We start from the raw sequence: 13,462 nt of genomic DNA on the forward strand, positions 1-13,462 counted from the left end.
GCCGATGGGCCGGTCCGGCTCTCCCTGCCGAGAGATGGGCCGGCCCGGCGGCGCGCGGGCAGTGGCGGCGGCGGCGGCCCAAGATGGCGGAGCTGCAACTGGACCCGGCGATGGCCGGGCTAGGCGGGGGTGGTGGGAGCGGGCTGGGCGACGGGGGCGGCCCGGGCCGCGGACCTCCCAGCCCTCGCCCCGCTGGCCCCACGTCCCGTGGGCACGGCCGCCCGCCCACTACCGCGCAGCCGCTCGAGCCCGGTCCCGGACCCCCCGAACGGGCAGGGGGCGCCGGCGCGGCCCGCTGGGTCCGGCTGAACGTGGGCGGCACCTACTTCGTGACCACCAGACAGACCCTAGGCCGGGAGCCCAAGTCTTTCCTCTGCCGCCTCTGCTGCCAGGAAGACCCGGAGCTGGACTCGGACAAGGTGCGCCCCGCCCTCGGGCGCGCCCCCGGCCTTTGGACCCCTCGTTTCTTTTAGGCGCGTCCCCAGATTCCTGCGACACGCTCGTCACAGGCGGGCCTTTGAAGCCGAGACCCCCTTTCCCGACCCTTCCCCAGCCAGGCAGCTATTCTCGCCCATCCTCAGACGCTCCTAGGGTTTCTCTCTGACCCCACCCTTCGTTTGGTTCTCAGCGATTCGTTGCCCAGACTGACCACCGGCACCCATGACAACCCACTCCACACCCATCTCCCAGCCCCTCAGGTCAGCATGAGTTTTCCCCTGGCTCCTTGTCAGCCCCTCACTGCATGTGCCAGATGCATCCAGAACTGGGTCAGGGTGAGCTAAGGCATCCTTGTAGCTTTCTCGGACTTCCTCCAGGACCCTCTGCCTTGGGTGAATGCCTGGGTTGTAGGATGGCTTGGACAGACAGCCGCGGGAGTGCTTCTCGTGACAGCATACTTCCACCCCGTGGTCGTGGTCCCAGAGCTCATGTCTAGGAACAGCCACTGTTTGGGGTCCGCATCTGAGATCAGATGCATTCCCTGGAAAGAGGTTACCGTTTCCAGTGCAAACCTAACACCACTGGGTTAAGACCCAGGAAAAATGAACATGAGAATGCTGTTGGGCAAGATGCGTGGCTGCTAACCAAATTGGTGAGAGGACCCGAGATACTTAACCCATTTCCAGTTTGAACTGTTATTTGACTTTTTTTTTTTAACTTGACACGTTCATCTCTTCGTTCCCAACGTATAGGAATTGACCATTGCTCACACCTGCAACATCCCATGTAGTGTTCAGCCTGTTACCTTGAGACCGTCTTGGGGTTAGGCGAAACTGATTTCATTTATTCATCTTTTATCTCTCTTATAATTAATCTCAGGTTGCTGGAAACCTGTCCTGCCCTAACTTTAAAGTAAAGAGATTCCCAAACCCTTGCTTATAGAGGAGTGGTTTTTTATCGGCCCGGTCTGCCTTATTGCAGTAGAAGCCAGTTTATTCTTATTTCATTTACTGTAAAGATGAGTAGGGTTAAAGCTGCGGAGAGCCAAGTCCTGGCAGTGCCAAGCTTCCTCTTGGCACGGAGCTGGGGTATGTGAGGTACAGCTGGCAGTGCAGACTTCCACTGATATTGGCCTTGAGCTCAGGAGTGCTGCCAACTAAACAGGTTTTCTCAGAATCAGGAATGTGATTTAGGAGCAATAGAGAATTGAGCATGTCCGTCTCACGCAAAGATTTAAATCCTGCAACTAGAGCATTCTGTTCCTTCCTTCCTTTATAGCAAATGTCCCACAGAAGAATGTCGGTACTTGTTTCCACTTAAATATTTTAGGAGTTCAAGTAAACGCCTAGAACAGACGATACGACTGTGCATCCAGAACCCCCTACCTGGAATGATCTCGAAGTGCGAGATCACAGCGCTGGCCTCCTTGCCAGTGGTTTGTGATGCGCAGGCGTCTGCACATCACTCGCCCCCTTCTAACGCACGGTGACGGACGCTGAGACCCTGTCCTGGCCTGGTCTCAGAGCTCCATGGTGACACCCTTGTGTTTGGTTGGCAGGACGAGACCGGGGCCTACCTGATCGACAGGGACCCCACCTACTTCGGTCCCATCCTAAACTACCTCCGCCACGGGAAGCTCATCATCACGAAGGAGCTGGCAGAAGAAGGTGAGGACGAGGTTTGAACCAGCCATTTTCAGGCTGACTCTGTTTCACAGCTTTCACTTCGGTTGGAGACTTTTCTCAAGCTTCCGCACAGGCGTAGTGGGGGTTTACAAAGGTGCGCAGGGAGCCTCCTCCAGGTACTGGCGGCGGCTTCGGGAGTCTCGTTTAAGGGAGCCCCGTCGGGCTCCATTCATTCTCCTTAACGGATAGCGTAGCTTCGCTGACGGCTGCGGGAGTTTTTTCTGCACCGTGTCGTTGTCGGGAGCCCTCCTTACGTGCGCTTCTGTGCCAGCAGTGAGAGTCCAGAGCCTGGAGCAGCACATTCTGACATCCAGTTATTTAGATTTTCCATTTTAGTTCGAATTTGCAACTGTAAGAACATTATAAAAGCTTGGCCCCATTTCTTTTAAGGCTGGTCTCATGCCTCCTTGTAAATTTTTTCAGCTGACCTAATTCATTCTGCACTGCGTTGTCAGGTGCATCATCTTTGGTTTTGAGGGCATTGAGGCTGTAAGTGGGTCCACACATCTTTCTAGAAGTCCTGACTCCGTCTCACCGAAGGCATTCCGTTGAAAATGGGGGCCTGTCCCTAAACCCAGCACGCCCCGACCGGGGAGTATTGGCTCTGAAGAAGAAGGTTGGAATGGCTGTGCGAGTTAATGAAGCGGCTGCAAAACACCTCTGTTGCAACCGGTAATAAGAGGACTCGCTCCCTCTCTTTTTTCAAACGCCCTCTTTAAAAAAAATAAACGCATGCACAAGCGATGGGCATAGCACAGTGAATTCCGCGCACCCACCGTCCTGCTTCTACGGTGGCCAACTCGTGGGTAACTGTGCTCGAAAAGAGGAATCTTAAGCATCTCTTCTAATGCCTTTTTAGAAACTTTTATTTTGAAATAATGTCAAGCTTAGAGAAAAGGGCAATAGTATAAAGAACTCCCTTTACCCATGTTCACCAATTTTTAACATTTTTTTGGTCGTATTTGCATTGTCATTCATTCATTCTTCTCTCCTCCTGCCTCTCCCCTCTGCGCCCCTCCCACAGTTTTATTCCTGGGCTACTGAAGGATAGTTTCCAGACTTCACCCCTCGTGCTTCGGTGTGTGTTCCCCAAGAACAAACATATTCTCTTACGTAACTGCAGTGTAGTTGACAAACTGAGGGAATTGAACATTGGTAAATGTTTTTTATCTGCAGCTCATTTCCCAGTTACGTCAGCTGTGCCCGTCGTGGCCTGTATGGTGAATTGTTTTCCCGGGACAAGACCACACGGCCCACTCAGTTGTCCTGTCCGAGGTCTTTGCTTTTATTTAGTACGGGGTTCTTTCCGTGACCTCTTTTTGTACTGTTCAAATACAAGCATTCTGTTCAACTTGGTCCACGCACATTACACACACAGCCCACCCTCGTCATTTTTAGGGCAGACCGCAAGCTCAGGTAGAAGTTGCGAGCTCGGGAGTTACCCGTAGGGATGAGTCCCGGGAGCTACGTGGCACACGGGAAAGGCGCCGAGCAGCCGGTGGGCAGGGACAGGGGGAGGCAGGGAAGGTGCCGGTGGGAACCCGAGGGTGAGACGGAGTACCCAGGGAGACCTTCCTCTCTGGCTCCTGTTGGGGAGGAGGTGACAGCAAAGACACATTTCCCAGGCTGGGGGAGACCGGACCTGCATTTGGAAAATGCCGTGTTTGGCGAGCGTGCAAACTGCAGCCGCCTTGCCGCCCCCGGGGAGTCCGCCCGCGCCTCTAACCGCCGTCCGGTCCTCGTTGCAGGTGTGCTCGAAGAGGCGGAGTTCTACAACATCGCGTCTCTCGTGCGGCTGGTTAAGGAGAGGATACGGGACAATGAGAACAGAACCTCACAAGTAATGGGTTTTGAACTTTCGTGGGGAAACTGTCCCGAGTGGCTCCCTGCCCGCGTGCCCCGCGTGAGCAGAAAAGGCACGCCTGCCCTCAGGGCCAGAGGCCAGTGAGGAGGCACCCTCCGTCCGCCAGGCAGACAGCTGCGCTCCCCCAGACTAGCTCAGAACAAAGACGCAGAGAAGGAGTAACAAAGGAAACAGAACAGCCTCGTGTCCCTTTAGAGGAACGAGGAGGTGGTGGCTGCCCGCCATATGGCGGCAGGAGGGGCCCGCACCTGTTCTCCGGGACAGAACACCTGTCTCCCGCCACGGGGAGACCGGGCCGAGTCCTGCTTCCACCTGCGGCTGCTCTGGAAAGGGTCAGCCTGGAAGGTGTCCGCACGTCACACCCAGCCCCCGCCAGCCACCTGAAACCGGGCCCCTGGCGTGGGCTTCAGGAGCTGCCTGTGAACTGTGCTTCTGAGAAAATAACTCCAGCTTCTGCGTTTATCGTGGGGCCTAGATTTTGGTACTAACTCACTAGCCACAGTAACAAAGTGAAGCACACAATTTGCCACCCAGTTTGAGAAGGGGGCACGGGAGGGTGCACTTAGCTTATTCCACGTCCCGTCACCCATCCACTGTGTGTCTTAAGTGGCCACAGTAGCTTCTGTTAGGCCCTTGGGATTCTGTGACTGCTAGAAATGCCGTGCCTTCAAGGAGCCTGGGGTCCAGAGGGGAAGCAGAGGCTCCCTTTCGTGTCGTTAGGTCCTGTGTGTCGTACGACCACCGTAACGGGACGGGGTGGGGCCGGACCCTGGTGGTGGAGGCTTTCCTGAGAGCTGGTGTGCAGCACGCGGGACTCCCCTGTGATGGTGAAGAAGGCGGCGCGTTTCTTCTCCAAAGTCAAAAGTAGCTCCTCGCTTCCTCTGTGTTGGACTTTGTGTATCAGAGTGTTCTGGCTCTGAGTGGGTTGTCTGGTTGAGCGGTCCACACTTTTCCGATGAGAAGATGAGTGGGTTCTTGTCACGCTGCCTCCGCGGCTGGCCGAGGTGGGGAGAAGGTGTGCTCATTGAGTTCTCTCGTCTGGCCGAGGGCCGGGGGCCCCTCTGCCATTCGGAGACGCTTCCCCGGTTGGCTTGCAGACTGCCGGCGACAGAGGGCCCCGTGTGGCCCGGCCTTTGCCGCCTTGTGTTCTATCTCCACGGCGACTTTGCCTGTGGGGGAGATTTAGGAGTTCAGACATTCGGACAGTCTGACCTTACCCTCAGTTTTCCGTATTCCAGAAAAAGCTTTCGCTCAGTACAGATTTTGAGGGTGGCATGAATTATGTATTTTGAAACCATTCAAATCATGGTACCTGAACACTCGAGTTCTTTGGCATTTGGCTGATTCCTTGAGAGCGTTGTAAGGTTTCTATCCGATGACAGCAATTTAGGTAATTAGTTCTAGGTTCTGAAGGCTTGGGGATTCAGACCCGGTTGGAAGCTTTTTTTTAGTCCAGGAATGTCAGGAGCTTTTTGATGTTAATTGATCTCTCCGTCTGTGCAACTCTCGAAGCAATGAGCTGATGCTGCTCAAAGACGCCCACTTTTGCTTTTGTTGCACGGGGCTCTCGGGTGACGCTGGCTGCGCGTGGCTGTCTCTGTCTGTCCCTTCGGACAGGGTGTCTCCTCTCATGTGTCTGTGTGTCTCCTCTTCCGTGTCTGTGTTTGCAGGAGACCCGCCCGGCAGATAGGTGGGTGAAGCCCAGAGTGCGAGGTCCCACCCCCCCCTTTTCTTAGCGACCTCCCGTCCCTTCCCAGGGCTGCCGCCGTTCTGCCACGGCGCTGTCTCCGAGAACGCTGCTTGCTAGGCGGTCAATCTTGGGATGTCTGAGAGCACCAGCGGCTCACTTTGGGGGAGGAAAATCAAAAAGGCAGTACGACGTCATAAATACCTGGGGCTGTGACAGTCCCGGCCACTGTCGTAGATCTGTTGCGATGCCCTGACGTCTGTGATACAGAACACCTGGTGGTTTCCGAAGTGTGTGGTTACAGCCACACGTACATTGAAATCTTTAGAATGTTTGTCCTGCCCTGGCTGGCGTGGCTCCGTGGGTGAGCACTGGTCTGTGAACCGAAAGGTCGCTGGTTTGATTCCCAGTCAGGGCACGTGCCTGCGTTGTGGGCCTGCGTGTGAGAAGCAGCTGTTTCTCTTGTACAACGATGCTTCTCTCCCTCTCTGTGTCTTCCCGTTCCCCTCTCTCTAAGAATAAATAAGTAAAGTCTTTTTTAGAAAAAGATTTGTCATATGTTTTACGTGGAAGAAAAAATTATTAAAGGTTTTATTTATTTATTTATTTATTTTTAGAGGAGGGGAGAGGGAGAAAGAGCAGGGAACATCCATCGGCTGCCTCGCACGCGCCCCAGGTCCGGTCATGGGCCAGGGTGACTCCCAGGACCAGGGGGAGGCTCTGCTCACCCCTGTGGTTTGCTGGGAGGGGCAGGAATGAACCGCCAGGCGGAGGGAGAGACGGGGCCAGGGTCTGGAGGGTCCTGGCCCAGGAGCCTGTCCCCGGGCGGCAGGGTGCGTCTCCCGCCAGTGCCCGGTGTGTTCGCCAACTGGGCAGCTCCCTGAACTTCGTTGTTGAGGGGTTTTAGGGACGTTTTGTTACACAGACTTGATTGACTAAGCCATTGGTCATTGGTTGCTGGTTGTTGAAAGCCATCGCCAGCCCCTCTCCCCAGGGTAAGTCGGGAGATGGGACCGGAAGCCCCCTCCCCTCAAGCTTGGTCTCTCTGGTGACCTGCCGTTAGCACACAAAAGACACGTGTCACTCGGGAGATGCCAGGCGTTTTAGGTGCTCTGTGCCGCCAGGACCCAGGGACGGGAACCGAGGCCTGGTTTGTGCTGCCCTGCCGGCCTGCAGCGGGGGCCTGGCCCTGGAGCACGGGACACTCTCGGGCGGCGTGGGCAGAGGGCGGGCGCGGCTGGAACGCCTGTGTGCCGTGGGCTCCTGTTCGATGTGCCGTCCCGCAGCGAGGCGTCGCGCTCAACAAGCCGAAGCGGAGTCTGCCTTTTCAGCGTGGGCGTCAGAGTGAGCACCTGAGAAAATGTGGCTTTGTTGTCCGGAGCAATTTTACTCTATTTTCTGTTTAGAAAACAGATGAAGTGCATAGTCCATTCTTCTGCACTTTGGAATCTCGGTCCCCACTGAGACCCTGCCCTTCCTTCCTCGGACTTGGGTTTACTGGGACACTGGTGCCGCTTGTGGGGGGCGGGGGGGGGGGCGGGGGGGACACAGGGCTGGGGGCGGCCGCTGAAGAGCCGCACCAGGCCAGCTCCGGTCGGTGCAGCTGGCTCGGCCTCACGGAGGCGGCGGCTGCGCACGGTCACGTGTCCTGGCCTCTGCCCCAAGTCTGCCCCTGGTTGCCGCAGGGCCCCGTGAAGCACGTGTACAGAGTCCTGCAGTGCCAGGAGGAGGAGCTGACGCAGATGGTCTCCACCATGTCCGACGGCTGGAAGTTCGAGCAGGTACGTCCCCGTGCCGGCGGCCCCCGCGTCCCCGCCTGGGCGTCCGCACGCCTCAGACATCGCCCTGTGGGGCTCAGGGGGCCCCCTGCGGTCCTGTGCAGAGGCGGGAAACGGGGGCTGCCCGGTGTGGACTGTGTGCTCTGCGGTGCAGGACGAGTTGGGAGTAACATCAGGCCTCCCAGCCTCGTGTCCAGAGGGAGCCCGCCGGCCGGCCAGCGTGTTTGGGCCTGAGGCGCCTTTCTCTCTCTGTGGCTGCTCTCCCCCGAGGAATGGTTCTCAGAAGGGCTTGTTGCCCCATTCTGGAGTAACTGCCAAAGGAGGAAGCCTTTCCTTGCCCAGAGCCAGCGCTTTAGTGTCTGAACGTGTAGGTAAACACAGAGCAGAGTGTACCTGTCGCCCCCAGGCTGTGGATTCTGATCTCCGAGCTTGGAGCTTTGTGCTGGGGACTGGGCGCCCAGACAGCCGCCCAGACGCCCAGGGAGGCGGGGTTTTACCGCTGCCTTCCACCAGATGGCGGGCTCGTGCAGCTGGTCGGTCGTCGCTGAAACGGGGTGGGGGGGGGGTGCTGAGCACCACGGAGCCAGTGCCTTGTTACAGCTGCGTGTGGGCGGTCACTGGACTGTCACCGTGAACCTGCCTTCTCAGAGGTTCCCCTTTGTGCCTCTGTCTTCAGAACCAGCCCCGGCACTCCTCCCACGGCGCCCCCGCCGTGGAATCAGTTCTGCCCGCGGGCGGCCTCCTGGTCCCCGGTGGGTGCAGGCCGCGAAAATGCTGCAAAAGTGTTTTACCTGATTAAAGTCTAAGCGAAGGATACTATCAAACCTTTTTTTAAAGTATTCTTTGTGAAACCAGTGAAAAATGTTTATCTTATTTTGCTCATCTTACTAACGTCCTGTGGGGCCAAGGTGTGCCCTGGTCACTCCGTGACGTGGATGAGGACGTTACGGTGCAGGGTGGCCACGGCGTCTGCAGCCCGGCTGGGCAGCCGGGCCCCCCGACTGGAGACCCCGCAGGCTCACCAGGGTGACCTCGCTGCGGGCTCAGCGTCCCCTCTGCGTGTGTGTTTCCTGTTTAGAATTAAAGCCCAGAATCAGTTCGCCAAAAACACTAAAACCACCGGCAGCATGAGGCCCGCGGTGGCTCTCCAGTGCCTGGCGCTGGCGCTTTCCAGGGCCTTCCGAGTGCCCGTGTCCTGCCTGGGGCCTCGGCTTACGGAGGAGCCGGCCCTGTGTGGGCGTTCCAGCCGGAGCGGGGGTCCGTTTTGCCTCGGAGAAGCATTTCGTTTTGCCTCCATGTTTGCTAGGAGTGTGACCGGGTCAGTCTCAGCTGCTGCCCCGGGACGCCCTGGTGAACAGCCGAGACTGGGGTGTCCCCTGGGCCTGAGCGAGGCCCCGGGGAGTCCTTCACCCCCCGGGAGGCACAGCCGGAGAGCCCGCGGGGCTGGGGGGGGGACTCCGGTGTGAGTAGCACTTAGTGTTCTAACGTGGCCATGTGTTGGCCGTGCCCTTGTTCTCCCAGCTCATCAGCATCGGGTCTTCCTATAACTACGGGAACGAGGACCAGGCCGAGTTCCTCTGTGTCGTCTCCAGAGAACTGAATAATTCCACCAACGGCATCGTCATAGAGCCCAGTGAGAAGGCGAAGGTGAGAAGTGGCTGCGCCGCGCCGCGGCTCCGACTCCCTCGCCCCCAGCCCCTCCCCGGCCGTGCCTGCCTCCGCCCGCCCCTGCCCCAGCCAGCTTCCTGTCCCCCTGCGTCTGGGTCTTTTGACTGGTGCAGTGTAAGTCAGTATGCACGGAGCAGTGAGAGGGGTTTAGTTAGGAAACGTGACCCAAAGCGGGGCCGCGGTTTCCCAGCCTCCGTCCAATCAGCGTGAAAAAGAAAAGCTTGTTGCCCCCAGTTACTCCAGGGCCCGAATTCTGCCACGCGAAGCTGAAAAGTGGTTTGCCTTAATCACTTGAAACTGTTCTCTCTCTTCTTTTCCTGCTTCAAGGGAAAAGGTATTGGTTTCCCTCTGTGACTTCTTAGGTTACCGAACCCCGTGGCGCGCTGCGCTCTTTGTCCTGCAGCGCCCCTCAGACACACGCGCACGCGCCTGTGAGTCACCCGGAGCGCCCGGACCGCTCCCCGGAGCGCCGGAGAAGTGGGCCCACCGCCCAGCGGGCCTGCGCCCCAGCTAGAATCTTTCATCACAGCCCAGGAGCTTTGGGGGAGTGCCGGGCTGCGGTCCTGCCTTGTGTCCCCTTACTGGCCCTCAGCAGCCTGCTTAGCGGCCTCAGCCTAAGAGCAGTCTGCGCTGGGTCCAGGCCTCAGCCCCTGCCCCGTCTTCCACTTCCAGATCCTTCAGGAGAGAGGGTCTCGGATGTGAACCCCAGAATCCTTGCACGCCCGGAGAGCGGCCTGGCAGAGCACCCCTGTGGAGGCCGGTCCTGCCCCTGTACAGTAACCGAGCCGCTGCAGCGTGAGGCTGAGCCTGGCCCCGTGGAGAGTTTCTGGTCAAACTAAAGGAACCCGCACCCCACCCACAAGCCGAAGACTGATGCAACTTCTGGCCGCAGAGCACCTTGTCAGAATCTGGCTTTGTTTTCCTACCAGTGTTACAACAAGTCCTTACAACCGCGTCTGGGCTGGGCTCCCGGTCGGAGCCCCTGTGGGGAGTTGGGGGGAGGGCGGCCTGCCCGCTCCTGGCCCCTGCCTGCACTTCGGGGGCCTGGGGGCAAGCGAAGGCGGACTGTCCCTGGGCTGTGCCATGTCTGCGCGTGAGGGCGCCCCGGCAGGCGTCGGCAGCCGGCCGCTCCGTGACTCTTTCCCTTCCTTCTATGCATCACAGACTAATGTAGCAGGTGCGTGGGATGCTGGCTCCCACTTGTCGGGCTGCGTCGGGGTTTTGGGAGAAGGGTGGGGTCGACAGAGTCCCCACATTCCTGTGGACTGAGCCTCTGGGCACAGGGAGGGTGGAGCGGCCCTGGTTGCTGCTGGAGGCCGGGGGTGGCTGCCCGGTGTCCAGGGCGTTCAGCCGCTGCCAGGCGAAGCTCTGCCTCGTTTGTCCCCAGCAGCCCGGGCCCTCGGGTGGCTCCCTGTCTCCCGGGCAGCAGTCTGGGGCGGGCGGCGGCCTGGCTGGATCTGGCAGGTGGGAGCTCGGGCAGTTCGTGTGACCGCGTCTGGCCCTTTCCCACCCTCCGTGGGCCCGTCTGCCTCCCCGACCTTCAACTGGAAGGAAGGGACTTCGGAAGTGCTGGCGGCTTGGGGTGGGGACGGCTGTTTGTCCCAGAGCAGCCAGGTGTGTCCGAAGCGTTACTTCCGTGACTGTCTCTAGGAAATGCCTTCGACTGAACATGCGATACCTGTTTGTGTCTCCCTTGGTTTCTGACCTTGGCGGTCCAGCCCCACAGCCTTGTCAGTGACCCCACGCCGTCCCCACTGGTGTGTGTGTGTGTGTGTGTGTGTGTGTGTTTGCTGCGCAGTCTGAGGACTCCCTGCACCTGTTACTCCACCCCTCGCCATCGCTTCTTTCTGTGGGGTGCCGCGTCCTCGGGGATCGGACGCTCGTTGGGCCTGGGGGAGCAAGGCGGTGACCATAGAGCCTGCACCTCGACCTTCTCGCTGAGCTTTCAAGTCGTGGAGAGAGCCGTGGCGCGCACAGGGCCCGGGGAGCCCTTGTGCTTCCCCTCGATGGCTTGCATAGCGTGGCAAACGGTCCAGAGAAGGGGGGCAGCTTCGGGGGGAGCCCCGGGGACGCTGCACCAGTGAAGGCCACCTCAAGCCACTTGCTCCTGGTTCCATCACAGCCGCGGCCCTCCCTGCTCTGCAGCGCAGCCGCTCGCTAGGTGGGCCCGGGGTCGCACTCTTTGGAAATGAACATAGACTGTGCCAAACGTCTTCTGGGCGTGTGACCTGCCCGGGCCGCAGACTCTCACTCCAGCCTGTTTCTCTGTGTGTGAAGTAAGACAGAATCGTGTGTACGGGGGTGTCTGCTGCCGCGGCGTCTGCACACCGGCCGGGTGTGCATGCTGGCACCTCGGAAGTTCCCGTGCCCGAGACGTTTACAGCTGTAAAATGTTGCCTATAATAAAAACGGTCACCTCTCCCAGAAGGTCACAAGCACCATCCCGTCATCTTTCAGGAGAGACAAGGATTTCATTGTGTCGGGGAAAGCTGCCCGAGGACAGGGGCCTGGGAGAGGTGCTCTGGCCAATTCGAACAATTCGGAAGGAGGACGGGCTGTGCCTGGCGATCAGCCCCTCCTCCCCGAGCCGGCGGCGAGAGGACGAGAGGAGGGCTGGAGGACCGACGTGGGCCCGCCCCCTGGGGGTGCACCGTCACTTGGGTTTTGGACCCCCCGTGGGTCCTGTGGAGAGGCCGTGGAACCCCTTGCTGAGGGCCCTGAGCCGCAGGCATGGCCAGATTTCCTCTCTCCTGGAGGGAGGGCTGGCTTTCACCACGTGGCCCTCCCCGTGACAGCCCAGTGGCAGTTTAAGTTGTTCCAGTGCTCCAGAAACCTCAGGCGACTTGTCTCTCAAGGTTTCTGGGAAAGTGTTCCACCCGAACCCTCTATGAGCCGAGGCAGTATTTCCCCCAGAGCCCTCCCCCCCGGCAGAGTCCGGCTGGGAACTTCAGAGAGACGTCTGGCCAGTGGCGGGGGGGGGGGGGGGGGGGGGGGCGTCACGTGCCCAGGGACCCCCGTCCCCAGCCGCCCAGTGGGGAGTGTCTTCCCGCTCATTCTCCGCCAGGCCTGAGGCCGCGGGCCATGCGGGCCGGGCCCAGGGGCAGCCTGGCACCTCCCGAGTGACCAGCGCTTCCGTCTGTCCCTCAGAACCTGCTCTCCACCCTTGCCAGTGCGGCGGGGCCCAGCCCCTGCCAGGCGACTGCTCCTGCGCAGTTGAATGGTCTCAGGGGCGGCGGGTGGTGCCGGGGAGGGAGGGGCAGAGCCACTGCTGCGGGAGGATCCCTCCGCCCCCCGGTGTGGCCTTGGGTCCAGGTGTTGGGGACCGTGCCTGTCCCTTGTGGATGCCCTTTGTTACTGTTGGCGTGTTTGGAAAGTCTGAAATGTTGACTTTTTTTTTTTTTTTTGGTCAATAAAGACATTACACTTCTGAATCTTAAGACCTTTGTGTGTGTTTCCCGCACCACGAGCTCCTTGGTTGCCCCTGTCACCCCTCGTGATTCTCACGCTGCTCCCCGGAGGAGAATTTCCCCTTTCCCAGCAGGCCTTGCACCAAGCCCTGGTGTCGCCGCTGCTGAAACTGCCTTCTTCCCCGCCCCCCCCGCACCCCCCCCCCCCCCCCCCCGCCGCCGTCGTACTGAATCTGAAGGGACCAGACAGTGCTGAGAAACAGGAGGTGGGACAGATGGGCTGCCCACCAGGGAGCTGGCCGGGAAAGGGACACGGGGAGGAGGGTGAGGTGGTTTTTAAGAGGGAAACAGCCTTCCTGGAAGAGAAAAGTGCCCATGTTCTCTGCAAGGTAGAGGGTGAGATACGTGAACATTCAGTAACCAAGCGAAGGATCCACCACTTAAGGCACCGGGCAGGGTGTGGGACCCCCAAAAGGCCTTCGGAAGCACCCGCACCCCGAAATAGGAGACAACTGTACAGAAAGGTCATGGACAAGGTGCAGGGTTGTGTCAGCCAGGGCCCAACCGGAGACGGAGACCCCAGCAGTCAGCAGGTGGTGGGGAAGGGAAAGGGCCTGAGGACACTGAGGGGTCACAGGTGTAGTGACTGAAGGACACAGTTGCTCCCAGGACCCAGGAGCAAAGGGAAGAGGTTAGGGTTGCAGGCTGGGCCCCCAGCAGGGGGCGTGTGAGAGGTAACTGATCGATGTATCTCTAGCGCATGGATGTTTCTGTTCCTCTTTTTCTCCCTCTTCCCCGCTGTCTAAAAAATAAAATAAAATCTTTGGATATGAAAGACCCACATCTATTTCTGAACTATGTTAATTACTCTCCAAACTGGCTTGGTGGGTTAGACAGCACCCGGTTCGTGGTGAGCAAGCAGCTCAGGCCCTACG

At 59.0% G+C, this 13,462-nt stretch overlaps 1 protein-coding gene across 1 annotated transcript; it reads left to right on the forward strand.

The window, feature by feature from the left end:
* Nucleotides 1-83: 83 nt before the first annotated feature.
* KCTD2 (potassium channel tetramerization domain containing 2) lies at nt 84-12,550 on the forward strand. Its single transcript, XM_028520271.2, has 6 exons — nt 84-419; nt 1,997-2,105; nt 3,872-3,963; nt 7,360-7,455; nt 8,974-9,099; nt 9,793-12,550. The coding sequence occupies exons 1-6, from the start codon at nt 84-86 to the stop codon at nt 9,820-9,822; spliced, it is 789 nt and encodes a 262-aa protein (XP_028376072.1). The 3' UTR covers nt 9,823-12,550.
* The last annotated feature ends 912 nt before the right edge of the window (nt 12,551-13,462 follow it).

Source organism: Phyllostomus discolor, chromosome 8, assembly GCF_004126475.2.
Source record: "Phyllostomus discolor isolate MPI-MPIP mPhyDis1 chromosome 8, mPhyDis1.pri.v3, whole genome shotgun sequence".
Lineage (NCBI taxonomy): Eukaryota > Metazoa > Chordata > Mammalia > Chiroptera > Phyllostomidae > Phyllostomus > Phyllostomus discolor.

Excerpts from the sequence above, each read along its gene's own strand:
- KCTD2 (XM_028520271.2), top strand. The coding sequence starts at position 84 with ATGGCGGAGCTGCAACTGGACCCGGCGATGGCCGGGCTAGGCGGGGGT. Across the intron at positions 420-1,996 it reads CGGAGCTGGACTCGGACAAG|GACGAGACCGGGGCCTACCT; the intron begins GTGCGCCCCGCC and ends TTTGGTTGGCAG. Across the intron at positions 7,456-8,973 it reads ACGGCTGGAAGTTCGAGCAG|CTCATCAGCATCGGGTCTTC; the intron begins GTACGTCCCCGT and ends TTGTTCTCCCAG.